Consider the following 15,480-nt stretch of genomic DNA (forward strand, 5'->3'; position numbering starts at 1 on the left):
AGTGTTCTGGCGCACTATGGCTGCCATCGCATCATCCAGGTGGGGCTGCACATTGGTGGTGGTGGAGGGGATCCCCATTACCTGTAAAGCGCTTTGAGTGGTGTGTCCAGAATAGCGCTATATAAGAGTAAACAATTATTATTATTAAAAGAAGGCAATTAGAAAACCGAGGGTCACAAGAGTGCTTCTCAACCCCCTCTCTTCTGTCTTTTTCTCCATCCAAACTCTTATTCAGTAAGTTCAAATAGGGAGCTGCGTCAGCATGCACAGGCTGCAAAAGAACAAGTCAAAGGTTTAGTCCTGCTGAAAAGAGAAGAAAAGCAACACAACGTGTCGGCTGCCGTGTCATTGAGTTCAGGGCCGCGGGGGAGCCAGAGCCTGCCCCAGCAAGCGACGGACACAAGCCTGGGGACACACACTCACACCAGGGGCAATCCAGAAGCCAATTAATCTACCAGTGTGTTCTCGGAATGTGGAGCCCCCATAGTATACCCACACAAACTCGAGGAGAACATGCAGACTCCACACAGACAGCAGCCCAGGTCTGGACTAGAACCCAGGGCCCCAGCACTGAGAGGCAGCAATGCTGACCACTGAGCCTCATGCAGCCCTGCAACTCTCATCAGATTCTCTGAAACACGAGTGCAAAAACAGATTGAAAAGGTCTAATCAAGCAAGAAGCCCAATTAAAGGATCAATTAGCCTGATTAACCAGAAGACTCCAGGACTGGGATCTGAGACACTGGGCTCTGTGCATAGAGCCTGCATGACATAATCCATCTGATCGACAAGAGTGCAATACAGAGTTAGAAAGCAATGGGGCATTTTATTTGGTGTAATTTCTAGACGCTGGCTATAACTGAGGAAGTGTTCATTAATTTGACGGCTTATGTGAAAGTTTATGCGTTTAATTAAAATTCAGTGCTAACATCGGATGTGTGAAAAACAGTTTCGAGGGAGAGCCAGCGCGCATAATTAACCGATAACGAGTAGCTTCTCACAACAGGCTGCGTACGAAATGTCTGCTTTTGCACATGTACAAATGAAATACGCCAGTGCCTAATTCTGCAAACAAGCTTGTCATTTTGTTTATATTTTACGGTCTCGTACTGCCTCCGAGCCCGGCCAGCCCGGCCTGTCAGCGGGGTCTCAGTCAGTCCCGGTGTCGCCCCTCGGTCCTTAACTCGGGACGTGAACGGGATAAATGGTTAACCTCATGCTTTCTACGAACGCCCTTTTCATCGTCAAGGTTTACTGCACTCCATCTTGATCAACGAAAGACGTCGTTAAATAACAGCTTTTAAAAACTGCGAACAAGCACTAATTCAGATTCCCCACAGTCTCCCTCTCGAAATAGACATAACACTTTCATTCTGAGGTCAGGACCAAAACACATAATTGGAAATCAGTAATAACTATTGTAATTATATAAACAATATGTTAAAGTTATGAGTAAAGATGAGCGAAATATAAGTCCATATTTTATCGAATATTAAATATCTTGGCATTTTTTTTTTACATTTAAAAGTAAACGTAACACCGTGTACTTTATATTTGTTTTTGTACCGTGATTGTGCGGTACATTTTCCATGCTTGAAATGTATTTTGCTTTTAAATTAAACATTTTAAAGTTAATCGATTTTTCGCGCCTTTATGTAGTTTAAAAAATACCGGCCGCTGACGTACTGCCCGCTCTAAAAGTGCCAGTGCTGCATTATGGGAAATGCGCGCATACCCGCTAAGCCGCGACCTTATATTTAAATCACTTTCTTTATCCAATCACTTTCACGAGCCGTTTGATAGACGGCCTGCGTGCGCAATGAAAATAAAAAAAGAACGCTGCCCTATCCGATGACGCGAGTGAGAGGCGGGTCTTACGAGACGAAGACCGTTTAAAAGAAGAATTCGCGCTCGCTCGTCATTAGGCGACCGTTAAGTTCTCCGGCTGTAGGAGGTGAGAAGGTGGGAGTTATTTTTGTAACCGTGTTCGACTTTTGAAAAGCAAATTATGGTAAGACATTGTGATACATTATCGATTTAAAGTACAGTTACTAGCCTCGCAATGTTGTACACTCTTTCGTGTCTTCTCGTTTGTGCTCTTTTTCCCTAAAAAAAAATACGGTTGCTGGCAAGCAACACAAGGGTCGGCGGGCTGGCGGCTCCAGTTGAAACGGGCCGAGCGGTACCGAGCGGCCCAGCTGGGTCGGTACGAGCTGAAGTGCTGGTTCTGTGTGTGTGTGTGGGGGGGTGCATCTCCTCTCCATGGCAACAGTAGGGGGCGCGCGGCGGAAGGTCTGCCTGGGCAGTTTGAAAACTAACCGTCGCCACCCGCGCTGCTGCCGGGGGAGTCTGGAAATCCGCGCGAAACCGCTCGCAAATACTCTAAAAAAAAACTCCCTGCTCCACTGTCGGGTCATCTTAGCGAGGCGGTGTATAGTAAACGTGCCGCGGTCTGTAATCCCAGGCGGGCGTGCCGTTTGGGCCGTGGGCAGGACGCGCGTTACTCGTTTTGGCGGCAGACTTCAGCCCCCACACGTGCAAGATTGCAGCTTCCGAAGTTAACGCAAGTCTTTTGACATTTCGGGTCTTAAGGCCTTCATGTTCAACCCCCCATGAAGATGTGTAGTCGGAGTGATGAAGTGCGCTTTGGCCGTTGGTGTCTGATCTGATAACTCGCAAAGCCCGGTGGTTTCGGTAGTCTTGGGGTGTTAACCCGGCTCTGCCCCTCACAAAATGTTGGTAAGCAGGAATGGAGCCCCTGGCTCCTTCCTGCGAAGCTGGGCTGTGTCCCGGCTCGCTGCCGGGCCTGCGACCCTGGAGACACGGGCCTGACGGATTAGTGAATCACCTCCAGTCTGTACTGCAGGCACTGCCGAAAACCTGCTACGGATTTGACAGCCTGAGTACATCGTATCGGTTGGAAGTGGTTTTAGTTGGGAAATTTATAAAAGTAGTGTGTAAGCATGTGCCTTGAGGACAACCGAATCTTTGATGTTGAAAAGCACACAGATCCCACCTGCGAGCCTTTGTCATGGTGTCTGCACGGTGCGCAGGCAGGGTGGCGACCGAGGTGCACTGCACAGCCTCACCAGCCTCTCTGCCCCCTTGTTTCAGCGTGAGTGCATCTCCATCCATGTGGGCCAGGCGGGTGTGCAGATAGGCAACGCCTGCTGGGAGCTGTACTGCCTGGAGCACGGCATCCAGCCCGATGGCCAGATGCCCAGCGACAAGACCATCGGCGGCGGAGACGACTCCTTCAACACCTTCTTCAGCGAGACCGGGGCGGGCAAGCACGTGCCCAGGGCCGTGTTCGTGGACCTGGAGCCCACGGTGGTTGGTGGGTTGGGCAGATATGGAAGCAATCAATTACTTATTTTAGTAATAATATTTTACTATTAGGATCAATAACTACTAAATCTAATTACTGAAATACTTTGTAGTATTAATACTGAGTGACAGAAATACTACAGCCATGCAAACCATCTTTCAAGGCTTTTACATTTGCACTGCAGTCATAATTGAATAAATTGAAGACAATAAAAGCACCACTTCACCAACATTCAAAGGACTGCAGATCTGCTAAAGAACTTGCACAAATCTTTTGACTACTTGCTTAGTTAAACTTTTTCAGCACTTCGTGGATTTAGTCATCTCTTGGTTTGTCTAACTTCACTGACCACAGAATGAAGATGGGTAGGAAATTACAGAAGCGGGTGGCAGGAGCTTGCAGGACTGCCTGGCAGTAGCATTAACAGGCTGAACTAGCGATACTGGAGAGAAGGTCTGCACCAAAACTGAGCTTGTAAAATGCTTATGTAAAGCATGCTAGTTAAAATGTAAACTATGTAGAAATCCAGGTTATACAGCATATTAGTGGTAGAGTTGGTCTGAAAGTAAGGGCTGACACTGAGCAGCTGCAGGGTGGGGTGGGTGAGGAGTGACTGGGGCTGTAGGCTGCTGTGCAGACGGCACAGACTAACGCAGAGCTGTGTGCAGATGAGGTTCGCACGGGGACCTACCGGCAGCTGTTCCACCCTGAGCAGCTCATCACAGGCAAGGAGGATGCAGCAAACAACTACGCCCGTGGGCACTACACTATCGGCAAGGAGATCGTGGACCTGGTGCTGGATCGCATCCGCAAGCTGGTGAGCTGCTGACTGCCTGTCCCGTCGAGGGGGTACGGAACTTGGCATTTGGGTCACCACTTCCAAAACACAATGATGTGCATCCTGGTTCCCTGTAAATGTGAGTTGTGTAGTAATAGCCTGTGGCCTAAAACACAATGGTCTTTCCTGTCCTGTGTCCTGCAGTCTGACCAGTGCACGGGCCTGCAGGGTTTCCTCATCTTCCACAGCTTTGGAGGTGGAACTGGCTCTGGGTTTGCCTCTCTGCTCATGGAGAGGCTGTCTGTGGACTACGGGAAGAAGTCCAAGCTGGAGTTTGCCATCTACCCTGCGCCCCAGGTACACCCCTCTGTGCTCTTCCACACAGCTTGTCACAACCTCCACATGTGTGAAATACAAGGCGTAGTGTTCCACAGATGAACCTCTTAAAGCTGGGGGGAGGGGACCCATGAGTGAGAACTTTATTCCAAAACTGTTCTCGTTCAGCGATGTTTGTGTCTGAAGCCGTAACAAACCTAGGAGCTGCACTGTGTACTAAATTCTTTGCTCTTTCTGACAGGTGTCCACCGCTGTTGTGGAGCCCTACAACTCCATCCTGACCACCCACACCACCCTGGAGCACTCAGACTGCGCGTTTATGGTGGACAATGAGGCAATCTATGATATCTGCCGCCGTAACCTGGACATCGAACGGCCCACCTACACCAACCTCAACCGCCTGATTGGCCAGATTGTGTCTTCCATCACTGCATCCTTGCGCTTTGACGGTGCTCTGAATGTGGACCTGACAGAGTTCCAGACCAATCTCGTCCCTTACCCTCGCATCCACTTCCCTTTGGTCACCTACGCCCCTGTCATTTCCGCTGAAAAAGCCTACCACGAGCAGCTCTCCGTGGCCGAGATCACCAACGCCTGCTTCGAGCCGGCCAATCAGATGGTGAAGTGTGACCCCCGCCATGGCAAGTACATGGCCTGCTGCATGCTGTACCGTGGGGATGTGGTGCCCAAAGACGTCAATGCTGCCATCGCCACCATCAAGACCAAGAGAACCATCCAGTTTGTGGACTGGTGTCCCACTGGATTCAAGGTAAAGTCACCCGGGCTCCTAACCTGGCTTTCCTGGAACAGGGTACAGGAGGACACGTAAGTGGAGAAACTGCTTGCAGTTGATCAGCCAGGTACTGTACTTGTGCTGACTTCTTGTTTATTCCAGAATTTTAGTTTAAGGAAGCATCTTACTGTTTCAGTCTGGCTTTAGCCTGGTACTTGTGGATTAAGGCTGTATGATGCATAATCATGTTCCCACAAGCAAAATTGAATACATGGTCTGGGCTACGTTTTGTTACAGCACTCGTACTGTGGTAATTTACAAATTGCCACAATCTGCCTGTTTCTCGTGACACTGCACGCAGCACTGCCAGGCTTGTTGGGGCTCTTTGAAAACAAAAGTGCTTTTTCCATTAACAGTTGAGTTCTTCACTGCAGCTGATGGCTTTCTGACCAGGAGCATTTCTCTCTGAACAGGTTGGCATCAACTACCAGCCGCCCACAGTGGTGCCGGGGGGTGATCTGGCCAAGGTGCAGCGGGCTGTGTGCATGTTGAGCAATACCACTGCTATTGCGGAGGCCTGGGCGCGCCTGGATCACAAGTTCGACCTGATGTATGCTAAGCGGGCATTTGTCCACTGGTATGTGGGTGAGGGCATGGAAGAGGGGGAGTTCTCGGAGGCGCGGGAGGACCTGGCAGCGCTGGAGAAGGATTATGAGGAGGTGGGCGTTGATTCTGTGGAGGGAGAGGCTGAGGAAGGAGAGGAGCTGTGAGACCCAATGGATGCCAAAACCTGCTCACGTTCCAATAAAGAATTTATAATTTCATTCTGTTATCAAGTTATTTTCCAAACATTAAAATGAGTTTGTATATAAATCAGCCACTTTGATGCAAGAATGAAGACTTTTAACAACAAAAGTGTGTGTGGGCAGGAAACGTTTTTATCGCACTTGGAGACTTTATAGTGTGTGTGAGGGGTACTTGAGTGAAACAGTCTTGAGACTGGTCCCTTTTCACCAGATCCTTTCCATGTACAGCAGAGGGTTAGCGTTGCTCTAGTGGGCTGAAGGACTCCTTACGCAGTCTGAGACTGAAGTCTGCTCTGTAGTTGTGAAGATTAGTATCGCAGCCCACACTCGGACAGGCCCATCTGCCAGTTCTGCTGAGACTGGCTCAACAGATTGCAAACAAACAGTAATGGAAGACTAACTCCACTGCAAATTTCTAGCTAAATGTGGAAATGTTCATATTTAAAATGACAAATAGCCAAGACTAACGGGAACATTTCTGACAAGTGTCTAGGCTAGACATGGCATGGTTGGGCATCACATTCAAATAATTCAATTATTTCTTGTAAACCATTAATCTCAGACGTGGCTGGGTCGCTTGTGGGAGTCCAGGACCTTTTGTGTAAAATGTTTCAAATGTAATTATTTTTCTCTGGTGTAATTTTTGATTCTTTGAGAATTGAGAATTATGAACATCTGTCTCTAAAAATATCTCAGTCAGAACTAAAAACGTTCAGTTTCATCTGCCCGTCGGTGTAGAACAGTCCTTAAACCCTAGAGTGTAATAGGGAAATCGAATTAGAATTGTGGAAACCATGATAAATGAAACATCCAAGTTCAATTTCTGAACCTTTTAACAACTTGCTATGAAAACTGAAACTTGAATACACCCTTGGTACTTCAGCCAAGGTACTTCGCTTGTTTTCTAATCCTGACCGCTGTTACCCTCAGAATGCCATACCACTCGTGTTGTGAATGTGCTAGAAATGCAAATGGAAGGATAATTCACATTTTAAACGAGCACCAGGACTGCTTCTGCTTTTGGCTGCACTCGTACCAGAAATGGGAGAATTCCAGAAATTGTGCAAGTACAGATTATATAAGATAATTGCTATTAACATTAGACCACTGCTTGTGACTTCATATGACACTGCTGTTGCCCACAGAAAATCACAGCAAGTAGATTTCATGCTACTGTAAGTGTTTAGACAGCAAGATCTGAACAGAAAGGTGTTTTCTTCAGTTTTCAATTTGCTGTATTGATCTGTGTCCACAGAAGCAACACAAAAGCACAAGAGCACAGCTCATTGATTTAAAACAACCTTTTACATTTTGGTTGTTTTTGGAAATTTATTCTGTTGCACAGATTGCCTTGTAATCCATAATTCACCAAAAAATAAAAATGTTTCCTGGATTTAGTTTTGTAAACATTACAAAATGGTGAATTTGTGTTTTTGTCTTCAGGTTTAAGAATTAGGATAAGCAGAACTTTCATTCAGAGACCAAATAACATTTAAATGAAAAAAAAAATATTTGTACAACCAAATGTAATAGTTGGCAAAGAGCTCTGTCTCCCAGGAGTGCTACCAGTTTCCACCCGTGTTTGTTCACAGCAGGGTGGAGCCCTGGTGCAGCAGCAACCACTCATTCATACTCTTGATAAACTGGAATTGCACAGTGATTTGGCAAGATTTGTAAACACTAAGGAATTTAATCATGGTAAAACCTTATATAAAATTACTCCATATGCTGTAGGTAAAAACAGTTCATATTCAGTTACTTTTTAAAATACATGTAATGAATTCATTCCTCTAAATTTGTTTGGTCATCTGGTCATTCTGCAAAGCCACAGTTCCAGAGGATACCCAACGTCAACTGGCTTTTCATCACACGAGCACAAAACACAGGATCACACGGTCATGGGGGCCAGCCAGAATTTCCCAAAGACTGAAGATTTTTAAGAGTACTGACCTTAACAACTCCAATGGCAGCTATAAATAAATAATGCAAGATATCTTTACTTTGACTTCTGTTTGTCACTAAGACCTTCAACGTTAACAAACACCCAGCCAGAGAGAGATGAATAATAGCAGAAAAGATGCTCTTGCCAGGAGCATGATTAACACAGAAACAGCTGATTGAAAAGAATGCAATTCTGTTGCAAGTGAAGGTTTTGGTCCTAATTAGAACTTAACCTACCAGGATATTTTAGCCAGAATTTGTGCCATCCGTGAAGCTCAGTCCTGGTTACAAATGGCTTTCACAATTGGATAATACAATTACACAAACAAATGGCCAAGAGCTTAACAATTCTGTGCTAAAGAATAGATCACAAGCCAAGTCTTGCAGTTTAGAGCGATCCTGCAGGAAGGAGTGGTCAAACTAAACGAGTTTTAATAACCTGTCAAAAGGCTACAGGAAGAGCCTCCTCAAGTACATACAAGCTGAAAGCATCAAGCACTGAGAAATACATCCGATGTTCTTCTCATACAAGTCTTCAGTTTTGATATGCTTGTAAAATAAATACAGAATGTCTCCCTGGATTTTTATGCTAATTCAGACGTTAGTTTTCGTTTGTTCAGGGTAAGGCTATGGGAGAGCAGGCTGTCCATTTGGCTGGTTCCCACTGGACACTGGACACGGGCTCCCGGGATCCGGCTGCAGGGCTGTGGCTCCAGGACTCTACTCCACACTGAGGAACTTCCTCTTCTTGGCAGTGTGTGTGTAGGGGTGGAGGCGCCACTCCACGTCCGCAGTGCTCTCGTTCTCCAGGGTCCCTAGCTTGATCATGTACACTGGAACAAACATGGCTGCAGGGTTATTCTGTCTCCCGCCCGTGAAGCATGCTGGACACAGGGCAGGACAGGCCGCGACTGCACCTCCTCCTGTGAGAAATCTCGCCTCAGCTGAATCGCACAGGATGCAGGCAGACAGCGCCAGCCTAACTCAGCCTGATCCAGCATAACTCAGCCCAGCAGCTCCCCTGTTTCACACCAGAGGTTCACAATCACAGAACCAACAGGCCAGGTACATGACTGGTACTTTGCTACACTACATGACTTGAACAGTTCACATTGTAAACACAGGTAAAGGGCAAAAAATAAATCTGCATTTTTACATGGATCTCCACTCTAGTAAAACTTGAACCGAGCTCCCCTGCTGGCCAGGGCAGTTAGTTCCTTGCTGCACAGAGTGTGACCATGAACACACAAGCTTCCAAATGACCAGGAGCAGATGTGGACATTTAACTGTAAATGGAAACGTTCCTTCCTTTGAGTGGCGCGCTGGTACAGAGGATTTGGCGCATGCCTATTAACCCGGAGGTCCGTGTTTGATTCCTGCTCAAGGGCACAAGTTTATTGCAGCCATATCGCCCTGCAATTCAAAGTTGGCAGCCCACTGGAGCCCAGCAGGTGTGAGCCTGGCCAGTACCTGGGTGGGAGACTCCTGAGGCTGAGGGGGGCGCTCACCCTGCGTTCTATGTGGGTCCTAATGCCCCAGTATAGTGATGGGGACACTGTACTGTAAAGAAGGTGCCATCCTTCAAATAAGACATAAAATTGAGGTCCTGGGTCATTAAAAATCCCAGGTGTTTCTCAAAAGGAGTAGGGGTGTTACCAAGGCATCCTGGCCACATTTCCCATTGGCCTTTTTTTTCCAGTCACGGTCTCCTAATAATCCCCATCTATGAACTGGCTTCACCACTCTGCTCCCCTCATCACTGAGAGCTGGTGTGTGAGGAGAGTACTGGCGCATCATCCAGGTGGGGCTGCACGGGATCCCCATTACCTGTAAAGCGCTGTGAGTGGAGTGTCCAGCTATATAAGTGTGAGGAATTATTATAACTATTAAATACAACGCGTCTGTAAACACTCAAACTCCATGCAACAGGTTTCAGTGTTTTCTTTAGCTGGAATTGACAGCTCTCTCTCTCTACAAATACCTATATGACTGCTGTTTGGAACAGCTCGATACCACACTCTGCCTCTGCCTCAGTGGTCTCTGGCCTGCATTTACAGAGGAGGCCCTGGACTCAGCGGGCCCCTCAGAGCTCAGGTTTCCCGCCAGCAGAGGGCAGCCCGGATGACGTTTCTGAATAGAGGGGCAAACTTACATTTCATCTCGAACCTCGGCCCCACTTCCGTCAGGTCAATGTTCCTGTGGTCCGTCTTCTTGTACGTATGATGCCTAGAACAAAGCGAGAGATTATTTCAAGTGTACGCCTTTATACATGAGGAACATGGACGTCTTCTGGCTCCGAACTCAAGAAGCACCAACGCCTATTTACATCAGATGGATCAGGGAGCAGATTGTGTTCTCGGTAACATGGACTAACCTGAAGGCCCTGCCAGGCAAACTGCAGCACGGAGCCGGCTGGGAAGTGTCTGGAGGTCTGGGAGCCCCGTTACACCATTATAGAATTACACAATTACCCCAGTTTCACCCTGTTGTCCATTAATGGAAAAGGGAGAGATTTCCTGGCCATCCGGGTCTCAGACACTAAGAATGGGCTGGGTGCTCTCTTGGTAACACTGAAGTCAACACGGGACCCCGATGTTGCCCTGGATTCCGAGAGGGACCCCAGAAATAGGAAAGCAGAGCAGCCAGGATTAACACTGGCCATAAGAAGGGCAACTCTGTCAGGTGAGAGACGCCCAGGCCACACAACACAGGGCATTTAGGGAGGTCTAACCTGATGGACTAAGGTCCCGGTGAGGAAACACCATACACTCAGGTGTGAAAAATTCTGTGTGTGTAGAAATTCATTTGATAAAAGAATGAAGTGATGTCTTCACCACAGGATCTCCCTCAGACAGAGTGAAGGCAATGAGAGAGACAACGGCTTTCATGAGCAATCACGTCAAATCCACACATTTGAAAAAGAACGGGACACTCCATGTCGCTCAGTTCTGCAGCCTGCTACCACACCACATGGACACAGAATCTCCCCAGCCAATCCCGCACTCACAGCCGGAGCAGGGCCTCGGGACGGCGCTCACCTGAACGAGATGTAGTCCTCCTGGTTGGAGAAGGTGACGACTCTCCTGCTCTCGTCTTTAGGCACTGGAAACAGGTACTTGAGGATATCGGACACCTGTGGAGAGAGACCCGAGGCTGAGACCACAGCTCTGTCCTTGCTTGTCCCCTCAGAGGCCTGTCTGGCCTGCAGCTGTGCTGGGACAGCGACTCGTGCAGAGCACCAGGAACAGAGAAACAAGCACTCGCCAGCTAGCAACAAACAAATCTGCCGTCTGAAGAGCCTCTGATTTTAAATGTTCTTAACCTTAAAATCTACAGTGCATGATCTCTCATCCTTTTTAACAGAAAAAACTTTAGCCTTGATGAAAAATTAAAGCTAATAACACTACTATTGAGGTCAGTCATAGACTTCTCTCTAGATAGATATTTTATTGATCCCGTGAGGGAAACTGCAGACTGCAAATTGCTCTCTAACAAACTCTTTAAAAGCAAGCCTTCGGATCTGTACCCTCTTGCCCAGGCGGGAGCTGAAGTTGTGGAAGATGAGGTGGGGGAAGGCCTCGGACATGGTGCCGATGTCGGGGATGTCGTGTCTCATCACCACGTTGTAGAGGGTGAAGTAGGCAGTGGGGCCGAAGGGCAGGTGGCACACGATCATCCCATCTGACGCAGACACACAGAGAGAAGAGAGGGCACGTCAGCCAGGGGGAGGCAGCAGACCTGTGGCCACTGCTCAGCACAGCAGAGGCGTCTCTCTGAAAGTCCCACCCACGCATGGGGTGTCCAGGCACATCCTACTCCACTACAGAGCGGCTGCACTGCTTGCACAAAACAGCTGGGGCAGGCAAAGCTAATGTGATCCTCAATTATTAAAGTGATCTTCAGCACAGAGCAGAGCAGGAATGTTTCCACTCACACTAACCTGATGTTTCTCAAAAAGACCTGTATTCTCTCCCAGAGCCTGGATAACAAAACATCTGACTGACTCTGACATCTGCACCTCAAAAGGCCGATGTGATTTTACAGAACTACAGCTACGACCTGATGCTGCAAAGCCTGCCGCCTCTGTGGCTGACTGGAGACGGGACATCGCTCCTGTCGATCTAAGAAACTGGCTGCACACGCCCGACTCAGAAAGATACTCGCTTAATGGGGGAAGTTAGAAAGCGGTTAATAAAACTTCCAGCACAGCTGGTCGAGCAGCTGATGTTGATATAAAAACACGCCCACACACTGGGCACAGGGGGCCACAGCTCACAGGCTTAGGAGTCCCCCCAGCGACTCTCCACCGTGAGCGGGAAGACAGCTGGGGCCCGGGGGAGGCGTGCAGCAGCACCCCGCGCCGTACCCGGAACCAGCCTGCAGCCTGTAGCTTCCAGTTCTCCGGGGCAACACTGCCCCCCTCTGCCACGCCTACCTGGCTGCCCCCGGGTCTCGTGCAGGATGACCAGGTCGGTGACCTCGTTGGCCCTGCAGGCCTTCACCAGCGTCACCACCTCGTGGTTTCCCCTGTTCATCCGCTGGGCGCCGGGGAAGATCAGCTTCATCTCCTGCAGGGGCAGAGGGAAGGGTGAGCAGTCACACCTCCTTCATCACAGCGGACACCTGGGTCCGCAGAGCCCCTCAGAGAGAAACAACACCTCCCCACTGCGGTACAACAATGCGCGCCAGAAACACAGAGGTGCTGGGGTCCCCCCCTCTCGAGCGTGGCGCTATGTCAGAACCGAACTCGCCTTGCTCTGGAGGCTTGGATTTCAGCAGCGTCAGACAAGCCCCCTGTTTTGCGGCGCAGTGGGTTTAAATGCGACGAGCTCGGCACGGCTCCACTGCGTAACCAACCTTGGCAAACATCTTGAGCCGGGAGCTGGGGTCCCGGGACGTGGTGATCATGATTTTGGGGTCCTCCACTCCGGCCCACTTGTACTCGTCATCCATGTGCGAGCTGGCACCTGGAGGGAGGCCGAGTTTTCAATCGTGTTCAGCACCGGGCAGGGGCTCAGTTTACAAAGCAACTTTTCAGAAAAACACTGCCCATCAGGAATAAGAATAAGTAAAGTGGGCTAGTCCACGTGGAACCAAGGCATTGGAAATTCAGAGACCTGAGCTTCTAAAGATGCTTATAAATAGAATTCAAAGCTATATATTATTAACTTTTGATACACAATGGGGTATTACTCTGAGGTATCCTCTTCCATTACAATGCAGCTCTAGTACTAATAATTCATCTGCCTGATGTTTTTAGCCAAATTGACTTCTATTTGCACCCAACTGTATAACAGGGTATTTTGTACCTGAGCAATCTGGGTAAAGTCAGTTACTCAGGAGTACAAGAGCAGTACAAGAGCAATTTAAACCCACAGCCTTCTAGTCATGAGTCCAGGACTCTCAACACTGCTGCTAAGTAGTTATTAATGAAACAAGCATGGGACTGGACAGCAGCACAATAACTGCCCAACCAACCAGCCCAATTTACAGCTGTCGGGGACACAGAGGCAAAGGCACAGCATAGAGTCAACGCCGCAGGTCGTCTTCCCCAGCAGGGGGCGCCAGAATCCACCTGCCCCCCCCTCCTCACCTTCCGCCCCTTCGTCGTCATACTCGGTCAGCTTCTGCAGCTTCAGGGCCTCCTTGCGAACCTCTGTGGGGATCAGTCGGTTTTCTGCAACGAGGGAGAAGCTTGAGTCACTCGGTCAGGACATTCCTGCGGACAGTGAAGACACCGACAGGGCGCTGTCTGATCTGCTGTTGCAGAGCAAGTCCAGGAAAAGATGACAAGCAGGCAGGAGAGAAACCATCTTTCTACCCAATTAAGGAAACTAGCCACACTTTGCCTTCTGCAGTCAGTCAGCAAAGAAAATGCAAAGTGTGCAGTGCTTCTTAAATACCATCCTGTGAGTGAAGCACCAAGCACCACCGGAAACCTTCTGCACAGACACGAAGGCTGCCGGCAGCACTCAGCAGTGCTCAGATATAAAGAAATTAACACAAATTTGATGTAAGAAGTATTTTCAGACTCCAGGACTCCTATCTCAGCCTGAATCCGTCTCTGTGCCCTCCACATGGCCCCACGCTGGCGAGTGGATGACGGCCGCCGTGTGTTGGTCAAGGGCAGAGGAAGACAAGATCCCAGTGTGCGGAGGGTCTCACCGTCCAGCGCCTGCTTCAGCCGCTGCTTCTTCTCCTCGATGGTGCGCGCCCTGTCCTCCAGCTCCTTCCTGTACAGGTACTCCCTCCGCAGCCGGGCCTGGCGTCGCAGCTGCACACACAACACGGCTCCGTCACGCGAGACCCGTCACACGCAAGAGCACGAGCGGCAGCGCGCCAGCGGCGGGAGCGAGCCCGGGGCTCGGCTGGCCACTGGCAGGGGGCTGAAGACCATGCCTTCCAACAGCCAAGAACAAACTCATCTAAAAATCCACTCTTGGGACAAAAACAGTCTTTAAATGATCTCGCCGTGGAGATCCGTTTGCTGAGTGGTGAGCTGTTGCTCCTCTAGACCGTCTCGCTATAGTTGATTTCTGTGCGCCGGGCGCCCTCTAGTGTGAAAGTGTGGCGACTGCAAACAGATGTAAACCTCGGTCCTTTCATGTTGTGCGGAGACTATTAAACCCCTATCAGGCTCTTAACACCAAGGATCCCAAAGCACTTGAGACACACGGGGAGGAGGAATTTAGATGAAACACTCCCATGATCCTGGTCTCCATCTCAAACAGCCTGTCAGCTTCCCAAACACCATTCATCACGAACGATTCGGATCTTAAGATACTATTCATCATTATTTTGCGTTCACGTTTTGAAACGATAAAAGACAAATGTTTATCATTTAAATCCTGCATCGTCGACTGCACACGTGTAATCACGTGTAATAATGTTGGACTCTATATTCTCTGCTCGCTACAGAAAAGAACTGGGTTCTCAGGATAGACCTGGGTCAGTCTGGAAACAGTTCTGAATAAACTGAGCAGCATCTAAGCCAGCAACGGTTTCCACAACTAGGTTAGGCTAATGCGTTACTTTCTTCTTGGACGGAAAATAGCGTCCTATTAACTTCTGAGATAGTTTTTTTAAACTTTTTTCCGCCACTCAAATTATCGTAATCTACATCTACAGGCTCTGTTTACAACTCCGACCGCCTCTTATTAAGTTGTACGTTAGGTACCGGCTCCTGCGTAAAGCGTCTATATTTCCATACTCTGTCAGAGCCCAGCACGGAGCAAGAACAATCCGGCTGTTAAACAAAACTTTCAGAGCGATAACTTTAACCAGCAGACTCACTCACCATCTTCACGGTCGGGAAGCACAACCTCACATGGGTATCCGGACCTCGCTCTTACGCCGCCTCTCATTGGCCCGTCTCGGCAGCCAATAGCGAGCCGCGTAACTGACTGCGGCCGGTCCGCGGCCTCATGGGAACAAAACGGAGTAACAATGACGTTACTGTGAGCTTTATGTTATATCAAGTGAACCGAAGAAATAAGAAGAAACGGGGGAAAACGATTAAGCACCGCGCTTATGAAATTGAGTTATATTTTATTTTTTT

The 15,480-nt window shown here is 48.7% G+C and overlaps 2 protein-coding genes across 2 annotated transcripts; one reads left to right on the top strand and one right to left on the bottom strand.

Moving 5' to 3' along the window:
- Positions 1–1,932: 1,932 nt before the first annotated feature.
- On the top strand, positions 1,933–5,945 carry LOC148838901 (tubulin alpha chain, testis-specific). The gene is made up of 6 exons (XM_088908090.1): positions 1,933–2,011; positions 3,115–3,337; positions 3,997–4,145; positions 4,311–4,463; positions 4,684–5,211; positions 5,649–5,945. The coding sequence occupies exons 1-6, from the start codon at positions 2,009–2,011 to the stop codon at positions 5,943–5,945; spliced, it is 1,353 nt and encodes a 450-aa protein (XP_088764216.1). The 5' UTR covers positions 1,933–2,008.
- Positions 5,946–7,267: 1,322 nt separating this feature from the next.
- On the bottom strand, positions 7,268–15,290 carry imp4 (IMP U3 small nucleolar ribonucleoprotein 4). The gene is made up of 9 exons (XM_088908133.1): positions 15,220–15,290; positions 14,088–14,196; positions 13,516–13,599; positions 12,780–12,889; positions 12,358–12,490; positions 11,449–11,603; positions 10,961–11,055; positions 10,075–10,148; positions 7,268–8,755 (listed from the first exon to the last, which is right to left on the bottom strand). Exons 1-9 carry the CDS (start codon positions 15,220–15,222, stop codon positions 8,643–8,645), a joined length of 876 nt encoding a protein of 291 aa, XP_088764259.1. The 5' UTR covers positions 15,223–15,290; the 3' UTR covers positions 7,268–8,642.
- Positions 15,291–15,480: the final 190 nt, after the last annotated feature.

This window comes from Atractosteus spatula, chromosome 2, assembly GCF_055471065.1.
Source record: "Atractosteus spatula isolate fAtrSpa1 chromosome 2, fAtrSpa1.hap1, whole genome shotgun sequence".
Classification (NCBI taxonomy): Eukaryota; Metazoa; Chordata; class Actinopteri; order Semionotiformes; family Lepisosteidae; genus Atractosteus; species Atractosteus spatula.